We start from the raw sequence: 20,468 nt of genomic DNA on the forward strand, positions 1-20,468 counted from the left end.
TTCACTTTACAACAACTGTGTGCTTTTCCTCCTCAATGCCTTCCATTGGCTCCCCTGTCACAAGAGTGAGTATCCATTCACTTTTCTCACACTTCACTTAATACCTGTTCACTAAAGTAGAATCTAGTAAAACAAGAGGACAGCAGAAATACAGATCTGAGAACCTTCCAGCATTAAATTGAAAAGCATTTTAGGAATTAGGATTGAGCATTGATGTTGACCACATGCCACAATTGTGAATGTCTCTGTGTGCTGTTCTTTTCACCCCTCTAACACTGGCTTACATTCACAAAACCAGTACCTACTCTTGATTGTCTGGTAGAAAAAAGTACAATTCTCAAATGTAAAGTGATGGTTGAAGGGTGTTTGGTGCTAATGCAGTTTCCCTCTCCCTTTTTTTTTAGGCTGGCTCTCGTAAAAGCTTGGCAAAATTTCAAGAGTGGGTACCGAGGCTGGAGTCTTCCTGCCGTCCAGCATGTGTGTGCTCACTCTGACTTCACACGCATCAGACACCATGATGACCAGCAGTGTGTGCACCCTTGCACAGACAAACACGCACGTTTTCACAGTAATAAGACCATAACACATACTTCTAAGTGGGTTGGGCTGGAAGTGCAGTTCACTTTGCCCACATGCACCACAACACATGACCACACACACACACACACACATACATACTTCTTAACACACTTATACCTCTGTGTGCAGATGCTATATCAATATGACACTATTCCAGTTTTGTGTGCAGGGAAGTTCTCAACGCCCTCAACGTTCCTCCTTGCATGAAGAACTTGTCTCCAACTTCCATGGTAGCTTGTTTCACGTAGAGAATCTTTAAAAGCATTGGGTTGAATGGTCTTAGCTGTACATCAGTGTACAAAACATTAATGCATGCGTTTCAGCTGTATGTAGGCTTTGCGATTTGTATTTATAGATTCTAATGTATAATAGTCAAATGACATACTAAGATGGATATATCGCAGATGTTAGGAAATCACTGTTTTTATTGTATCAGTTTGGGTTATTTGAACAATATTAGACATGGAGAAATGACTCATGCTGAACTTGACTGTGCTCTACTTGAGCTAGATTTTTTTTTTTAACTTTAAGTTTTTACCCCTTTAATTGCTGTAAGCCAACCACTGATCTATTTACTTTCTGATAAATGAGTCCTTGGCAGTGAGGACAACAGACTGACACTTTGATTCATTGGTAATCCTGCAATACGACAGTGTTCTCCTCTTTTCTTATTGCCTCTGCATTATTATTATTATTACTATTATGTATCCTTATCAACTGCTGTAAAACTGTGATCTAATGTGAGGGGGCCCGTGCAGTCCCCTCAGAGACACCTGGTCGAAGAACAATATATACCATATGTAAAAAGACGATCATTATTGATGATTAATGATGATTGTACATGCATTACTGAGGTTGTGGTTTCAGGTAAATAAAACAATATAGTATTTGAACCGTCTTCTTTTTTTTGCCTCCCAGTGAAGTGAGTGATGTGTTCAGGCACCCAGTGTTTTGTCCCACATTTATACGCTATTAGTCTTTTATAGGATTAAAAACCAATCTAGGGCTGCTATTAATTCTTTTCATTATAGATTAATCTACCAAGTATTTTCGGGATTCTTTAGTCTGTAACGTATTTAAAAAAAAAAAAAAACCAACAGTCCAAAACCCAAAGACTCTTCATTTACTATCATAAATGACAAAAAAAGCAAAATCCTTACGTTTCAGAAGCTGGAACCAGCAAATATTTGACATTTTTGCTTGAAAAGTGACGATTAATTCTAAAAAGAACTGGCAATTAATTTTCTTCCGTTTTACGAATCAATCATTGCAGCTTTGAGCAAATCTATACTACTGGTTTAAAAGTTTAAAATAGCTCTACACCAACATATTTGAATACGTTTTTCAGTGAAGTAGAGAAAGTTCACACATTTCTCCACTGGGGGGCAGCGTTGGGTTAAAGATACCAACAGGAATCCTGCTTGTTCTGCAACACCTGCTTGACAGGTACAACCACTCGCTTTTAAAGAGGCCTACAAGGAGTAACATGCTGAACTGTTCATAAAGGGTGAATGTGTGGAAATGTTGCAAGTAGTGGTAGCTTGTGTAATATATCATGAGTGGGATTATGTAGCTGCCTCAACGTGCGACCAGACGAACCGGCAATCATACAGTAAAATGGAGAAAAAAAGCCAAATGTGACAGGATTTTCCAGCAGTATGACAGCTGGGTGCATACATATGTCTGAGCTGCTTATGCAACAGACTCAGTCATAAGGTATGAAAATTAGTCTGAGCTGTTACATTTATGAACCCGGAGCCGTAATCAGGTGAGGGCTGACTGCGTCCCTGCTCTGTCTCTTTAACCAGCAGGCTCTCCGCCGCTCTGGTCCCTCCCATTCCTGCAGCCCTCCAGTGCTGCTGGCCTGAGATGGGAGCGCACACAGCGGCACCATCAGCGCGGCCGAAGCAACTGGAAAAGAAGAGAAAAAGCAACAACACCGCACACGAGCCGTGGAGATAAGAAAAAAAATGGGATAACGAAACGAACAGTTTTCTGCCGGATCCCACCAGCTTGATCGCGTCCTGGAAGAAACTCAGATGTTGTCGTCGCTCGCGTTTTGCGCTCTTTATCCGTTCTCCTTGAGCGCCGCTGGTACAAAGGCGCTCGGTCCCGAGCAGCAGCACCTGGGATTACTGCCGTGTGGATGGGGGGCAGCGAACGGACCCACTATCGCGGACAAACCCGGAATAATAGACACAGACCGTGAGTGAGCCTAGCAGGATTAAAACACTTTCCTCCCCCCCTCTCTCGCTCTCTCTCTCACTGTCACCCCCGCCAAGACTGACGCTGTCATTGTGTCGAGGTCTGAGATTTTAAAAGAAATTCCTCCTCTCAAAGTGGCCTTCTCTGGAATAATGCATGAGAAAGACGAGCTCTCTTCCAGCTTTTTATTCCTCTTCATGCCTCACGCCTTCCCAGCTCTTCCTCCGACTGAACAGCCGGCGTCTCTTCTCCCGAATGGGATGTATTGTTGCATCTGCGCAGCCCACGACAAGTGTCAGCAATTGGACTGTGTGTGTCTGAACGGGTTACCTAAAGGCCTCTTATAAACACTGCTTTTGACTGGAGGTGGCCATTGTTGTCGAGAAGGACTCTGTGGCGGACTGGACTCAAAAAAGGACCATCCGTGCGCCCTTGGCATCATTCGCCCGGTGTATGTGAACCGGGGTAGGTCACAGAAATAATTTTGTTTAATTATGGTGGAGCCGGTGGGTTTCATTGAAGCGTGGAAGGCGCAGTTCCCGGAGTCAGAGCCCCCCAAGATGGAGCTGCGCTCTGTAGGAGGCATTGAGCAGGAGCTGGAGAAGTGCAAAGCGTCCATCAGGCGCCTGGAGCAGGAGGTGAACAAGGAGCGCTTCCGCATGATCTACCTGCAGACCCTCCTGGCCAAGGAGAGGAAGAGCTATGACAAGCAGCGGTGGGGCTTCAGGAAGACGCCGCTGAACGAGGGGGTGGACTCTGCGGCCACGCAGGGTGCAGAGTGCCAGTCCCAGCAGCCACACATGCAAGAGACAGGTGGAGTTGGAGTGGTTGTAGGAGGAGGTGGTGGAGGCTACGGCGGTTGCAGTGGGGGACTTGGGGATAGGAGCCGTTATCAGCCTCTTGGAGATGGAGCTGGCAGGTCCAAACCCAGGCCTCCGCCAGCGAGGAAGTCAGCCTCCCACGGAGACGGCCTGGAGTCAGCCTTTGAGGTACCCCAGCAGGCTGAGTCCACGTCCTGCGACAACCTAGACGGCCTCTCGCCGTCCAAGCAGAGAGGCGGCATCTCTGTCTCCCCCCGCAGACCCAACCTCCCGCCCCCAGACAAGGAGGTGCCCTCTGACCCCAAGGACAAACTGGGGATGGGACTTGGCGTGGCAGCTCTAAGGTCCAACTTTGAGAGGATCAAACGGGCCAACTCTCACTCTGCGGGCGATGTAGCGAAGGGCCAGGAGAAGCAGCTGCCACCGCCACCGCCACCATTCTACTCCAATATGGAATTCCACCACGAGAGGGGTCTGGTCAGGGTCAACGACCGTGACGTCTCTGACAAGATCAGCACCCTGGGCAGCCAGGCCATGCAGATGGAGCGAAAGAGATCCCTTCACTCCCTCCCAGGTAACCTGGCAACGGTGGCAGGGGAGCTCCGCGCCAGGCCAGTGTATAGAGGTCGGTCTACTGAGAGCACCTGCGGTTATGATGCCGAGTATGAAGACGGGGAACCCAACCAGCGACATTCAGGGAGGGCCAATGGTGGCAAACCTCCACCCCCTCCTTGGCAGCCCTCGGAGTTCCAGGCCTACTCTAGTGTGTATGTTGGTGGGGTGATGATGGGTGAAGGTGGCGGTGGAGATGGGAGAGGCGGTGGTGGAGGTGGTAGTGGAGTCACAATGAGAGACCTTGGGGGAGGTGATGACCACCTCCTGACCTGGCCCCGCCGTTCCTACTCCCCAGGAAGCTTTGAGGATGTCGGCGGAGGCGGCGGCTACACGCCGGACTGCAGCTCCAATGAGAACCTGACGTCCAGCGAGGAGGACTTCTCTTCAGGCCAGTCCAGCCACGTCTCCCCCAGTCCCACCACGGCCTTCCGCCGGCCCTTCAGAGAGAAGAGCCGCTCGCCGTCCCAGAACTCCCAGAACTCCCAGCACTCCTTTGACAGCAGCAGCCCTCCGACGCCGCAGTCCCAGAAGCGTCACCACCGGCAGCAGGGAGGCCACGTGGTCATGTCTGAAGCCACTATTGTGAGCGTTCGGAAGACCGGTCAAATCTGGCCACCTGCTGCCCACCATGACCTCGTCCCCCACGGTAGAACATTGCATGACAACAGTTTCCATGGAGACCACCTAGGTGAGTTGTGGCTGCTGTCTCTGATGTTTGTTGTGGTGGAGAGTAGGTGGGCTGTGTAAGGGACATTTCAGAGCTCACGCTGGAACTGAGTGTGGTTGTGTGTGGAGGAAGGAAAAATGAATGAAAGCATGAGTGAATGAGTGTAGTGTAGTCACGCTGGAATTATGTTGGCATCTGTTCTTTTTGCATTTTAGCCTCTTTTCCACCTAATACGTCTTCCCTCTTAAGACCGCAAAGCAGCTGAATGTTGATGTGATTGATAGCATGTGCATGATTGTGTGTGTGCACGCAGCCACGCAGCGCTGAGCGTCCTTTGGATGGCCTCGCGTGGGAGACAGATGAAAGATCCACCTCTGCTTGTTCCTGGAATGTGAGTCGGGTGGGTGAACAATAAATGCGGTCAGTCTGGGTTGGAGCTGCAGGTCTAGCCTCTCTCAGACGACTCCTGCGGCTCCGAGTATGGAATTCCAATCACAGGTGTCTGCCCGCCTGTCTCTCTCTCCGCCTGAAACGTGACCGAGTACAAGACAATTCCCCGAAACTCTTCACCAGCTCTTAGCACAGACCAGGACAAAAGAAATCCACCCTAGTCTCTAAACAATTATCCGCAGTATCCCTAACCACTAAATTGCAGCCTTCCAGCTATGGCACCTGTAATAGAGCAGCAGCGAGCAGATAGATGTGCAGCCTGGAGCTAAAGACATGGGCACTGGCTAGCTTTGCTGCCAGGCCCAAGCCCAACAACAGTGCTTTGCTCAAAGAAGCACATTAGGACGGCTTAGTTTGCTGTAATTGCTCAGTTTCCATTGTAGAGGCTGTGCCAGCTCACAGGACGGAAAACCAAACACTGCTCCGGTAGTTTGAATATTTCACATAAATTTTAGGACATTGGGAGTACCAAAGCACGGTTTGCTGCAGTTGTGCACATTTCATTGTCTCTCTCTGCCTCTCTGCTGTTGAAACGAGGACTGTTTTATTGCCCAGTATATTGCAACAGATTTTGGACTGGCGCCCTGCCGGACCAGACAGGCAGCAGGGCGCAGGCATTGCACACCCGCTCCAGTGCCAGGATGAGCCGGGAGGAGGGGATGAGGCAGTCAGGTAGTGAAAGAGAGCACTGAAGTGTTAGCTGGGAGAATGAGAGCACTGAAAGAGGAAGATCGAGGGGAAGTGTGTGAGCACATGGTTTTTGATGCCTACTGTACCTGCACAACGTAGTTAGTGAGGCTTAATGCTGTTAATGTTCCGCTGTTGTGATTCATTACTGAACACATTACTGTCATCATTCTGGGTAGCGTTACTGTCTGAAACCTGATCCTGCTCATTGCCTAAATATCCTCAACAGAGAACAGGTCTCTGTGCATCTATAATTCATTTATTTGAATAGATCCACTGACACAGTGGCCCTGGTGGAATCAGCTAAAATGTTTTTCCAGACAGGATGTGATCGTCAAAGCACAGGATCGCATCCTGTCCGGAAAAAGACATCGCAGACATATTTGCAGGGGAAAGTTAGAGACATGTTTTCCCTTTTAATTACCGTCCCCTCACCGCCAACACTGGAGAACAAAGCTAACATTTGTAGCTCTAACAGCAATTAAAATCGTGCATAGTTAGCATCAAACCCAGATAAGGAGTCCCCCGCAAATGGCTAGCTAATTCCCCAGCTGCTATGTTTAGGATTATCGCTGCACTGTCTGCTCTCATTGTTTTAACATCTTTTCCAGAACAGTGAGCCCTGTGGGGCGTTAGCGGAGTCAGAAGAGCAGGGACGGAGATGGGGGGTGGGGGGGGGGGGTGGGGGTGTTACAGACGACGATGCATTTAGTGGGATAATCTGGAATTTGAGCATAAGAAGTAAAATGTTGGTTAGACACCCTGCAGAGTGGTCTTGTTTTCTAGTTGGGGTTTAAACTGAGGGCAGACGGGCGTGATGTTGACAGTGACGGTGATCTTAACGATGAATATTGCATCATTCTTTGCCCCCGGTGGTGTTGGGTTCCAGCCAACCAGAGCGGCGAGAGGGCATGGTAAGGGAAGAAGAGTTTGAGAGTGTGTTTTTGGTGGGCGGCGGATGATAATAATGAGGAGTGGGACGAAGTGTTGTGAGGAAGACTGAGGGAGGCAGAGTGCAAGGCAGAGCTGTCGTTTCTCGCTTCATCGGTCAGGGATGCGGGGGCTGCAGAGAGGCACAGATGGGAAGAACTCTCCCGTTGCGTAACAGAAACACACAGACTCAGGCTCACACACAAAGACACACACGCTCGATGTTTACTCTCATACCTTGAGGCCGCTTTGCCTTCAGGACTAGGTGTGCACGAATGAGTTGCCGTGCTGCAGCTTGAGATAATGGTCAGACTGGGAAGGAAGGATGTTTCCTGCCGGTGGTTGATACGAGTCTGGAGGAGTCGCACCATCTGCTGGAGCACTTCTCCTCTTTTTTCCTCTTTTCTCTCCTCTTCTCTTCTCCTCTCTTCTCTTCTCTGCATGCCACCAACAGTAGTAATTGCTTCATGGTGTGTTTTGTTTATTTCATGTTGGTGGGGGTTTTCGGGATGAAAAGTGCATGCTGAGCGTAGATGAGCAGGTCTTGCAACAGCAAAAAAAAAAAAAATGACAAAAACGAGTGGAAGATACAAATAAATACGTCTCCCTCGAGTGTCGTTGAGTGGGAAAGCAGAGACGCCTGGCAAGTGAAAGGAGGCTCCTGAAAAAGTAGCAAAACATGTTTGGAGGCACGTGCTTCATCTGCCAGCTCTTCATTTTTGAACTGAACGAACGAGCGCCAGCAATGCTACGTAGGACGATCCACAGGCCTCTTTCACGCTGACGCGACTCAATTTTTCATCTCTTCCTGCGAGCAGTCCTCCGCAAAAGTGAAGGAAGTTCTCATTAAATATAGAACGTCGAAGTGAAAATGCGTTTCAAAATGGTCAGAAGTTCATAGTGCGGTCTTTGGTGGAACAAACGGAAAAGGTGCAATAAAATGAAATGAACAGAGCCCACACATATACCCGCTGAAAGTTTTAGTGAGGGCTGAAGAAAGGAAGCTTTTACTACTTTGTGTGATGAAATGGGTGGAGACCAAAAATGTTTTTCCATACGCTGTTTCCATTGATTCATTTGAAGGGAAATCTGCCTCTGAAGGAGGGAATACCTGTGGGTTTGTGTCTGTGAGGGCGGGGATGCCAAAGCAGGACAGACCTGAGACAGCTTCAATGGTTGTATTGTCCACACCCTCCTCCTCCTCCTCAGCTCGGTCCTGTCAGCGGCTGTATTTTTAGGCAGGATCGACCTCTTGCTCTCTTTCCTCAGCCTCTCAGGTCTCTGGGTGATTTGTCACCTCATTTTTAAGATGAAACACTTTTTTCCATTCTGATGTTATAGTAATGAACATGTGCTTTGCTGCAGAGGTAGTAGGTTTGTGGACTGATTCAGAGTCCCGGTAAGCCTGGTGCTGGTAGTGTGCAGGTGAGAAATGCATCCAGGGGTTGAGGCTAAAACTCTAAATTTGGTTTAGTTCAGTTTAAAGGCGTCACTGTGGAGAGTTTTGTCAGACTGTAACAGTTCTGTGGATTATCTGTTCACCTCCCTTGGAAAGAGATGTTGAATTTCCTTTGAAACTTTATAAAAATGCTCTGAACATCACAGTTTAAATTGCATTACTGTATAAACTAACAAAACCTGGACAAGTCCTCTCCCAGACTATCTATCCAGACGTTATTGGAACAAAGTCATTTTAGTCTTAATGTGGGTGAAGTGACCTTTTGAAAAGCCCTGGAGGAGGGAGGCCGTGTTGTGTTTGAGGCTGAAAAAAGTTTCCATTCCAGTTTGTAATAGATTTAAGATTGTAGAGCAAAATAAATGAGACAAAGCTTAGCCGTTAGCTTGCTGACACCATGGCCTGTTTACAGTGAAGAGTAAAAAAGAGCTAATACAAATATGGTCAACACAGCCCACCTCACACGTGATAAAATGCTGTTTATTGATTATTTTAAGTAATATTTTTATTATAGTTAAAAAAAAAATATAGCAGCACATACCTCAGAGTACAAAACATTATGCTAATGATGTTTTTGCTAAATGACCGGATGGGCTAACATCAGATCAGGTTAGCATAATCTGATGCTTGCCACTCATTCTGAACTATAAATGCTACTGACTGTAAAACAGATGTTACCTAACTGATTCACACATCACTAAAGTCTTAACTAGTTAAGACGTCATGATGTCAAACATACGCTCGATTTTCTGAGCAAACGTTAAATCCCGTAAAAAGCAGATGACTGTCTCTAGCGGCAACGCCAGACATGAGTGGATGCTGTGTATGTTTCTTCCTCTCTGAGCCTTTATGTGTGTGTGTGTGTGTGTGTGTGTGCAATTGTTGCACCATGTGATTCGGCATGTATTACCATGTGTGTGTGTGTGTTTGTGCAGGGGGCGGGCTCGTAGATGGAAAGGAATGATGGGTAGAGACAGCTCACGAGACACAGCAGGAGATTTTTTGTCTGTGGTACCTCCGGCCTGCCTCACGTGCTTTCCACTAGTCCACCGTGGCACAATGACCCCCTTTTCACACTGGCGGTGCGGGTGGGTGGGGGTGCTCAGTAAGAAAGATTTGTTCAGCCTGTGCTGTTGAGCGAGCCCTCAGCCGACACACAGGAGCTGCAGGCTCACAGTCGGGCCCCTGAGTGCTGGAAAGGACAGCAGAGGAGCATGGGAGGATAAGAGGAGGTGGAGGTGGAGGTGGGAGGGGGGAGCGGATCTGCCTTTCTTGCCAGCTGGGTGCTCAGTTCAGCTTTTCATTGGGCTGGAGCAACCTGCTCGCACCAATTATGCAGGCACAAAACGACCCCTTTGTTCCCTTTTTCTGGGATCAGTTTTGGAGGAAGAAAACTTCCTTTCTGAGGAAAAAAAAAAGCCAGTTTACTCATTCAAGATTTGAGTTAGCTGGCTTGTCTTTAATATTTCTGATGCACTTTGTTTTAGGATCATATATTTTACAGCATTTGACTTTTATTCATGGCAAATGTTAAACATAAATATAGATGTAAGATCCAAATTACTAAACCAAATGGCCATGCTCCAAAATTCTCTGCCAAGTATGAATGATTCAAATAACACTTTTGAATATCATGTGGAGTGTTTGCCTGCTTGTGTGTATTTCAGTCTTGTCTGGTGATGTTGCACCCCACGTCTCTGCAGTAGACGTCCAGCCTGGTACCGAGGCTGGCTTAGCGTTGCTCTGTTGGCAGTGGGCATGAGGGTGGAGCAGCTCCAGCAGCTGCCCAGTGAGAGTCAAACTGCCTGGCTCTGTTTGTGGGCTGCCAGATTCAGCCCTCAACACTCAGACATGGACCTCTATGTGTGTGTGTGTTTGAATCGTGTGGAAAAAGTGGTTTTAAGATGGTGTGTGTGGTAACTGTCCATTAGTCTGAGGCCCAGGGAGAGTCCTCGGACATTCGAGCAAACCTTTGGGTGAAGGGAAGCAGATTGGATGATCATAACCGGGCCCCGTAGACAGACATGCAGATACGAGCACACATAAACACAAACTCGCGGCCCTCCAAAGGGTAATTACTCTTCCCTGCTTCTGTTTATTTTTTCTCCGTTTAGTGTGTGCTTGTATACTTCTTTTGCCAAACACCCAGCCACAATCTTTCCCCTGGTGAGCGACAGCTCTTGTTAAAAAAGAAAGAAAGAAAGAAAGAAACTTGGAAAATCCCTTCCATAAATTCTGGTGACTTGTTTCTCCCCATGTGCAACTGCCTGCCCTGTTGAACAGCGGCCATCTTGGCTCTCTGTAGCTGTGGCCCACGTTGTCACAGTCGCTGAGCTTGTCATCTGGATTGGCCACAATGCAAGGAAACTGTGCTAGTTAGCATCCACCGCTAACCGCTCACCACAGGCCGCTGGCCGTAGTGTCAGCTTGCCGGTGTGTGTTTTCCGGTTTTTCCAGGTATCCCTAGCTTAGCTTCACGGCTCGTTAATCACAGCCGGCTCTCTATGGGACCTGGTTAAGGTTTGGGGGCTGGGATGGAAAGAGAGACCGTGTTTATAGTCTCGGTGGTTGAGACCAAAAGGCAACGTGGCGTCTATGAAGATTAATGTCAGAATGACCCAAAAGGCCCACAGAGAGACTTTGACCAGATTCTCTGGTGCTCTAGTCTGGCCATTAAAGGAGCATTCCACCTATTTCACATGTCACATTTGGAGTGCTTTTTAATGCAAATCTAAAAACCCAAGTTAAAATACACAGGACATTTAGCTGCTGTCTCATTGATTGGTGTGATAAACAAAACAAGTCTATTGACAGGTGAATTTTCAGATGTAATCTAAGACCTTAGGGTGGCTGACAGATAACAAAGTAACTGTTGAAGTGCATCAAAAGGTGCAAGTGCATACAATATGCATGAAATATGAAGTTCATAAATTCAGGTAAACCTGTGGCCTTGTGGCTTATGTGCAATTTAAAGCAAAGTGAACCTCTCTTCCGGATTAGAGGGCAACACAAACCTGTCTAGTCATGCAAACATGTAAACCCTAATCTCCACTCTTTAGTCTGGGAATTAGAAACTGGCTAACAATCAGATTACCATTTCCCCCCCTGTATAACATAGCCGCACTCATTACGGCACTAATGCATGATGTCCTATATATCACAGCTGGGATTATCATCACTCACAAACCATCAGCAGCATGTATGCTTTAGCAGGTTATACAGATGTTATAGCTGCCCAACACATACAGTATGCACTGACTTCTCCACTAAGTTATGATGATGTGTGATTGGTGGCTTGGGTTTACACCCACACTCCAGTGCGTAGACACTCCAGGCTTTTAGAAATGAACAAATGGAGCTTTTCCTTTATCTAGTGAGGCTTCCTCTCTTATTTCCTACCACATTTCTTCCCTAAAGTTCCCCTCTCTTCTCTTCTACTTCTTTAATCCTCTTTTCTCCATCTCATCCTGCCCTTTCCCATCTCCTCTCCTTTCCCCCTCTGTCTTGTTTCTCTCCATTTACAGTATGCTCCATTCAAACAGCTGCTTCTAGTTTCCTTTTGCTTGGAGCCAATTAGAGGCGCATCACCTTTCCGCCTTTCTTTCCGCGGGTTTTCCACCGAGCAAAGGGGAAAAGCAGGGAGAGATCAAAGTCACGACCCCCCCTCCAGGAGCAGGCAGGCTCTCTCTGTAATTGTCCAATAGGGGTTTAACCGGCGAATGCCTATAAAACAACACAATCAATGCCAAATGTCAGCAGCCGGCCTGCTTGTTACAGAACAGTATGGACTGGGGTCTATTCCCCTGCGCCTGCACGCCTGATTCTCCTACAGTCTTTGTGCTTTCTCTCGTCTTTTCTTCCAGCTATTTTATGTCTACATGTCTGTAATTCTTTCTTCTGTCTGTCTGTCTGTCCATCATGCACTCCTTGCACACATATGTGAAGCTTAAGTGTGTGGACAGACAGTTAAAAGCTTGTGATTCTTCGGAAAATGGGTTTAGTTGGCTTTTCTGGAGTTAACCTCGGCTTACTGTCAGTAGTAAGGCTTGTCGATCACTGGGGGTTAAGCTGTATGTGTGGGATGTAATGTTTCCCGTCCTTCACTTTGTGAATGTCCTTGAAATCATAGATATCGACGACATCATGCATGCAGTTAATAAGAAGCATCATGCACGACTCTGTAGAGATGCATGTTATTTAGTGCAGTGCAGGGAAAAGTCAGACAATCTGATGATGGTTTTTGTCATGTATTTTAATATTAGGGAAATTTCGGTATTCATGAGTATTGAATGAATCCTGGCTTCTAGAAGAGAGGCAGAGTGGGTGGACTGTGATCACACACTCAACCCCAGCTGGGCACAGATGCAGGACGAAATCCTTGATGGTCAAAACATTGCCTCAATAAATAATCAGGAGCTTGCAATATCCAGTGGGGGACTCCCTCTCTTTTTCCTTTGCTGGAAGAGAAGCGGAGGAGCATTCAGTGCTCTCCTGCAGGAACAGAAAGTTGTTTCTATAGCAAAGCTGAGAGGCTGCAGGAGGGGGAGGAGGCGCTTCAGACCTTATTAGCTTTTCTGTTGCTGTAGCTGACGAAGAGCTCCAGGATGAGACACCCTGTCGTCTCTGCCAGACAAGACACGCGCACGCATATATTCCCTGTCTGTGTCTCTTACTCAGTCACATGCAGATGCAGACATGCTGTGTTTGTCCCCCTGCAAACACGTCGCTTGGACCACGGTCTGGGTTCAGTGGCATTTCATCGAATCCAGTTTGGAATCCACTTTTCGAACCTAAACCCTTTGGAATCCCTTTTCTCGTCCCACGTGGCTTTCAGCATTTGAAAGTACCTGACCTTCAAAAATCACTTAAGATTTCATTGAGAGTTGTTGAATTGGCAGAAACAACACAAAACTGCAGCCTCATCAAAACTCATAACGTGTAGCTACGACCTGACACATGGAAATAAAAGGTGTATCATTCTCTCTTAAACTCATTTTATTTTCCTGCAGCTACTTCCTGTGAATGATAGAGCTCCCGAACCAGAGCTGTCGAGCTGATAAGTTAGAATTATTGATAAGATGTGGATGAAGCTTTAAATGTGGGATTCAGGCTACTGAAACTGACAGGACACGGTCAGTCAGAAAAGTCAGCGGATGAATACATCCAAAAATATACATTAGAAACTTCATTTTGGTGAGTTCTGGAAATGAATCTGAAACGGAACCAGCTCTTCGAACCCGACCCCCAAACCTAACTGGCACTCACACACACACACACACACAACAACAACAACAACATCAACAAAACAAAGACCTCATCACAGCCAGCCAGGCCTTCATCGACCTTTACAGTCACTCTGTGGGCCTTCTGCCTCCTTTGGGCCCGTCAGCTCCCTCTCCCTCTCTCTTTCTGTGTGCCTCTCCCGCTTCCCTCAGGCTCTTTGTTATTGGACTGCATGCACACTGGGCAGCTGAAGGAGTTTGCTCAATAAATGGCACTTGTTTCAGGCTGCCCGGGCTATTAGAGGTGGAGGTGTGTGTGTGTGTGTGTGTGTGTGTGTGTGTGTGTGTGTGTGTGCTTTAGGTTTCTGGGGATAAACGTCAGAGAGACACACAGAGGTAGAGAAGGGAGGGAGAGAGACTGCAGTGTGAGGTAGCTATGCTATAAAAATAGCACATTATCAAAGAAATGAGTAAAGTGGCTGGCTGTTGATTAACACTGCAGATGGCTACTAATGTCTGGTGAGGGCTGTGGATCAGAGCCAGTGGAAACTCTGGATTTGAGAAGGAGAATAATCACACTGTAAAAATGACTCAAACCTAATGTTTCAGGTCATCTGTTTGTGAAGGAGAGAACATTTCTGCACTTTCTGTTGGGTTGAAAGTGTGAAGGATGCACATAAGAAGCTTTGTCCTGCGCACAGATGCACAGATGTGTGGAAAAATTATGCTTTTGTAGGCGCGTGAATGAAGGCCTGAAAGTGATTGTGATGGAGCTTTGTGTGTTTCATGCAATATGCATGAATGAGGTCAGGACAAGGGAAAGAAAGAAGTCAAGTTTACAGTATGTAATCAGTCATGAAAACACTGCTGCTAGGCGACAGATAAACGGATGGTGCTGTGTTTAGTTGTTATAAAAAAATTTTTTTTGCATTTCAGTGTTATAATAAGCTCAAGGAAGGGTAGATTAACTTAAAGGATATTGTCAGTTATCATCAGCCATGTCACAACGCAAAGTCTTCAAAAAGCCATTGAAGAACATGTGAGGGGGACTTCATATGAAGGCACCAACTGATGCATGTGAATTCAGGATAGATGCTGTTTGGAGGATGGGCGCACAGATGGAGGGAGTGGGAGAGACCGACTGTGGTCTTTGGTCCGATTGATTTTGAGGAAGAGCAGAATCTGTCCTTTCTGAACAGACGTTTGTTAAATGTCAAGAAAGATGGAGGGGAAAAACACAACATTTCACCAGATGTGAAGAGAAGTTTGGTTTCTGTCGGGTATTCTCCGACTCTGCCTCCCTTTATTGTCTGTTGTTTGTTGAGCCGCTCGTTGCAGAGGGACTGGATAACTGTAGGCTCCTGGGGAAGATCGGATTTCATGTTGCGATCTGCCTCCCTCCCCTTCCTCCATCTCATCTCTGAATGCCCTTCGGTAACATCCCTCCTTCTGTGATATCTCTTTTATGTCACTTAATACCCCATTCTCTATCCCCCTGACCATTTCTCTCTCTCTTCCCTTTTCACTCAGTGCTATTCGGCCCGGAGCGCACTATACTAAATAAAGGCTGATTTTAAGCCCAATTTGACCATGACAACTGATTTTCAAGTTCGTGGAGAGACTGCACTTGTCTGCAGAAACATGGCACACTGTCACAATGGACAGTCAGCAGAAGCTATCTTTAGGGTTTTAATTTGCTGAACGATATGGGAAAGAATCTAATTGTGATTTTTTTTTAGACCAGTGTTGATCCACTGTGCAATTCTCTTTAAAGTTCTTTATCTTCTGTATTATTCACTGATCACACAAACTAAAGTGTGCACTGACTGTGGCCACCACTACCACAATATTTACATAACTCAAAGCCGCATTGGTTCTTCACATTGGTCAGATTGTGTAGCATTGTGTAGCAACACTCTTTTTTTTTCAATCGCAGCTTTTGCTGTTTGATTTTTGAATGCCATCTCACCGCAAGCTCGGTTTGAATCCCATTAATCGTTCAGCCATAGCTGCCTCTCTGGTCAGAAGCAATTATGTTTGCATCAAATCCATTTTTACAACTGAGATATAGATCAGTCTGAACGCGGTCCTGTGCAGGTTGGCAGAAACGCGAACGGAAATCACTCATCTGCAAGAATCTGCCATTAAATTGTGGAATGCTGAGTCTTTTCACAGCCACTCAGAATTTTAAAAGGCCTTTTTCTCGGCAGCTGGATTGTCCCTTTCTGTCTTTCTCTTTCACTCCTTTGTTAGACCTCTTTTCTTCTGACAGGCGGCGGAATCCAATCCAACAGCTCTCTCCGACTGATCCTCCTCCTACGTACTTTACCCGGGAGCAGAACGGAGAAATCCAACTCTCCGGCTTTTCCAGCTCAACCTGCGCCCCCCAGCAAAGCACTTAAAAAAAACATGTTTTAGAGTCACAGATAATTTACACAACTCTCAAATGATGCAGAGGCTCAACTCCGCTAAACAGCCGCTCTGGACAGTTTCTCTTAGTGATGCAGTTTGCAGCAATCTGTAAATCGTCAACAGAAACCTTGTGCAAATAACTCAGACTGCAAGACAACAGGGCCTAGCTGAAGGTGTGTGATGTTTGCTCTGGGCCGATGCTTTGTCTGAAATAGCTACAAGCCAAATGGGCAAGTTGACTCAAACATAAGCACATGCTCACATGTTATTAACACGTCACAAATCAGACCAGGAGCACGGAGAAAAAAACCCTTTGACGCTTGCCAAATGTCAAAAGACTCACCAGCTGACTGGGAACTTGGCTTTACTGAACACACTCCTCTGTCTTAAGAGCACTGAATTGAGTGACAGAGCTGTTTGTGAATGTAGGAGGAAGAGGAGATGGAGTGATTCCGCATGTGCTGCTTTGTTGTGGGATTTGGAACTTCCTCTGTTGCGTCCACATGGTGTCCACATGATCAAACAGTCTCATTTAACAAAGCCTTCTGCTTTTTCCTCCTCTCCCTCTCTCTCTCCGTCTCTCTTTGTCAGCTCCTTCTCGCTCCCTGTTTTCTCTCTCCGAGCACTCCACTTTTTCATATCTTCCTGTGTCATTGTCACTGCAGCTCTCTGTCGTTTGGCCCACTTTATAGGCCTATAAATGGCAGAGCCCGCTCAGGGCGAAGTGGTTGTGATTGGGTTGGAGTGACATCCGAAGAAGTATTTTCCCTGTCACATCTGTAGGGAGAACCTACAGTATTTTGCCATGTTGAATCTGGTCTATGTGTGTGTGTGTGTGTTTTCTGTCCAACAGTATACAGCCTGAGGAAGGTTTTAGACATTAAACCATAAACTCAAGCAGTCAGCCTCCTTGCCTATGCACATTTGAATAATGTCGACCTTTCCCCAAAGTAAGCATTTCTAATGTGTGCCGTGCGTCTCTGTTGTGCATCGCTTCTCCTCCTCTGGCCTCCTGCATGAATACACAAAAATGCAAATACAGATATTTGGAAACAAACTTACCATCTCATACACATGTACAGCAGAATACATGCCCACTAATTGACTTTTGAATTCGGTTAAAAGGGCATGTTTGCTCACATGCGCTGCGCCACTCTGCCTCCCTGCTTTTGTCTGTCATCCATTATTGATGCTGTAGCCCACTTGTTGCAAAACCAGAAACTGACTGTCGTGACAAAGGGTTTCGTATTCCCCGCTCCCCACCCAGTAGTCAGCCCACTATGTCCACACACGCCCTCATTCACACCAATGAACGTGCACATACTCACACAAACATGCTCGCGTCTGCACTCTTTAAACACACCCTAATCCGATGAGTAAACCAATATCTCAGTATAATGGTAATGTAGGTCGTGAGCTCAGAAATGCTGAAATGCTTATCGATTAACCATTTGGTCTGTAAAAATCAGTTAAACTGTGATAAATTTGGGTCCACTGTTTATTAGAGTTGTCAGTGTTTTCAATTAGCTTGTTTTTTTTTTTTCAAAAGCTGAATGAATTCACCATGTTCATCTTATTCCAAGGATTGTAATTTATTCAAATTCAATATTTGTTGACTTTTTGCTAACATTATAAAGCAGAGTTTCCCCCTGGTGTAGTTCAAGTTCAGGTAAGAAGCATCTGACACTGTAATTCTTAAATTCCCATCAAACTTCAGGCAAGGAATGCAGGCTTTTCATCAGCTCTTCTAGGCTTTTTTTGCCCCATGATGTACCATTCTTTCAAACCCTATCATTCAGTCTGCATTTTCAGACGCAGATTTTGAAAGAAGGAAGTAAAATATGCATAAAGTCTTTAAAATGAGATCTGTCTCAGTGCAATCAGGGAATCCTGCGACATTTCCGATTGAAGAGCAAAACAGGAGCCTAAAAGAAAAGTCCTGCTGCAGCTGCCATGAGTCACATAATCACTAATACCTGCAACCAAGGAATTATTGTGCAACATGAAGACTTTCCCACCACTGTGGGACGTCTTGTTTTACCTCAGCGTTGACCATTATCATTGAATAGACTGTAAGGTTTGATGTTGGATTTAGCCAGGCAAAGGCTGTTTGCTCTGACTCTGACTTTAATCTTTAAATACTCCCGTAGCTTACAGCTCAGCGCCCTAAACAGTCGCTCATGAGCAGTGTCTGGTAGCTGTAGGTGATGAGCGGTATACACAGCAGTGTAAACGACTCTATGGTAGGTTTGGGTGTTTGCTCAGTCATGTGACTCTGTCTGCCAGAACAAATTTAGGTTAGTTGCATGTTATGTGAAACAGAGGCAAATATCTAATTGACTGTAAGATAGATGATGGAGGTTTTGTACATGCGGCCACTCCACAATCTGGAAAATGAATCCACTGTGTGGCTTTTGTCAGTTTTTTTCATTGTGTATTTGTATTGTGTTTTGCTAGTTTCTGCTTGGATATGTGCAAAAATGCTGTTTTTCTGGATCAGAGGATATTTTCTGATTCGGTGTATTACCAGTCACCCACAGTGAGAGACTAACTTCTGATTGGACGTCCACAGAAGCACCACATTCACTGTTGAAAGGTCCTCGGACAGAGCAGCCGCAGTGCTGTGACAAATGATTGACAGGGTGTCGTCCCCGCCTCCCTCTCTGCAGTGGATTGGACGAGGGCCAGAGGACGAGGTATCTCAAGGAATCCCTGTGTCACTGGAGAAGCTTCGGCATAGTGCACACGCACACAGACAAACACAGCAGAAAACCTCACACCCAGCACTGTTTACTCTAGACACACACTTCCTCCTGCTTTAGGCCTTGTCATGGGACCTTAAACTCAGAACGCTCTGGTCCCTTGTCGTGGAAACACACCTAGTGTAAACATCACACTCGTCCTGCAGTGCAAATGCTGTTCTTGTTCCTTTGAAAGCTTCTTCTTTCATGTGCACTGTGTTCTTGGCCACAGAGGAGATGCCACTCCCTGCTGTTGATATCTATCTGTTAATGTGTGGGCACAAACGTGTTCCTTTATTTTGTGTGTGTGTGTGTGTGTGTGTGTGTTTCTGCTGGTTTGCCTTGAGAGTGACCTTGTATTGAAAACAGAGAGCAGTGATCTATACAAGGACCTGTGGTGCCCATAGTCTGCTCTCCGGGCCAGAGGAAATTGGAATAATTTTATTACAGCGTTGCCGTGCCAAGAGATATTCATAACTCCATTGATTACTGAAGTGAATCCATTGGCGAGGGCCCATCAGAAGACCTGTATACATCCTTTGGCAGAAAATGGCTGAACCCTTGCCTGTGTAAGATGACCGTGCTCTTAGTTTCATGAGCCACGGCTGCAACAATTCAAGATTTGGTAAATCAGAACTAAAGGTTATCTTATTGCAAAAAGTTTTCTTTAAAACATTTTTTTTTTGTTGGAAATAAAAGAAAAGATCCGCACATGTCATCCTGGGCTTGGAGTAATAGTGCAATGATAATCTGCAGGTGCATTCAGATCAGAGTGCGAGCTCTTCTCTTGTTGTTGAGCACAGAAAAACATCATCTTTGCTCTGTCTCCGGAAGAGAAAAACCAAACAGATGGCTCGACTGTGTGAGGAGATGCAGCGCTCGACACAGTGGAAACTTCCAGTGTTTTACACCGACACAATCAGCTGTAATGAATTGAATTAGCCTGCCAAGGTAGGGATAGCTTCAGTGACAAATGCAACACGGAGCGAATGAGATTCTCCTCTGGCAGACGCATCGCGGCGTCTCGCCTCAGGGCCTCTGCTCTAACAGATGTGTTAGTTTTATGCAAGTGTGTGTGTGATTGTGTTCGAGTGAGAGCTCAAGTGAGCAATTTTTGGATTATGAGTGTGTGCGCACGTTCGAAAGACAGTGTGATTGTGCAGGAGCTGCGTGCAGCTGTGCCGGACACACTACTGAATCCACCGAGGTGTCTCCCTGCCTCATTCACTCTGAGAAAACAGGAGCCTTGTGACTCGTAAGTGTTTAATGTGTCTGAGAGCATCAGAGCCACCAATGTCACATACTGTGCATGAAACCCAGAGCGCACTGTGGTCTTAGACTGTGGTTCTTGACCCGAATTAGCTTGAAGTAACAGTGAAACAACATTTGGTGCATGTTTATCTTCTGTGATCTGAAATGACAGGAAGAAAAAGTAGGAATTTGAAATCTCACACTCAACCAATGATTGACACATTTACCATATTTTCAGTTTAATAAATGCAAATCTGGACTGTTTGTGCCGTCCAGGTTTATTGACAACAAACTTCACCAACTGCACAGTTATATCTATAGCGAGCCAGCATCGTGTGACTGTGTTTCAGAGACTCTGACTCACCTCAAAACAGAAACTCCAGCTTTTGTGTTATTTGCATCCCAGATCTCTGTGTATGTTTAAAGATAGAG

At 46.2% G+C, this 20,468-nt stretch overlaps 1 protein-coding gene across 1 annotated transcript in view; it reads left to right on the top strand.

Moving 5' to 3' along the window:
- The first annotated feature begins 2,455 nt into the window (after positions 1-2,455).
- Positions 2,456-20,468, top strand: part of bcr (BCR activator of RhoGEF and GTPase) — an 83,416-nt gene continuing 65,403 nt past the window's right edge. Inside the window, exon 1 of the mRNA XM_041959763.1 lies at positions 2,456-4,908. Coding sequence (XP_041815697.1) covers positions 3,279-4,908 — 1,630 coding nt within the window. The 5' untranslated portion in view covers positions 2,456-3,278. The remainder of the gene's footprint in view (positions 4,909-20,468) is intronic.

This window comes from Chelmon rostratus, chromosome 19 (assembly GCF_017976325.1).
Source record: "Chelmon rostratus isolate fCheRos1 chromosome 19, fCheRos1.pri, whole genome shotgun sequence".
In the NCBI taxonomy this organism is placed as follows: Eukaryota; Metazoa; Chordata; class Actinopteri; order Chaetodontiformes; family Chaetodontidae; genus Chelmon; species Chelmon rostratus.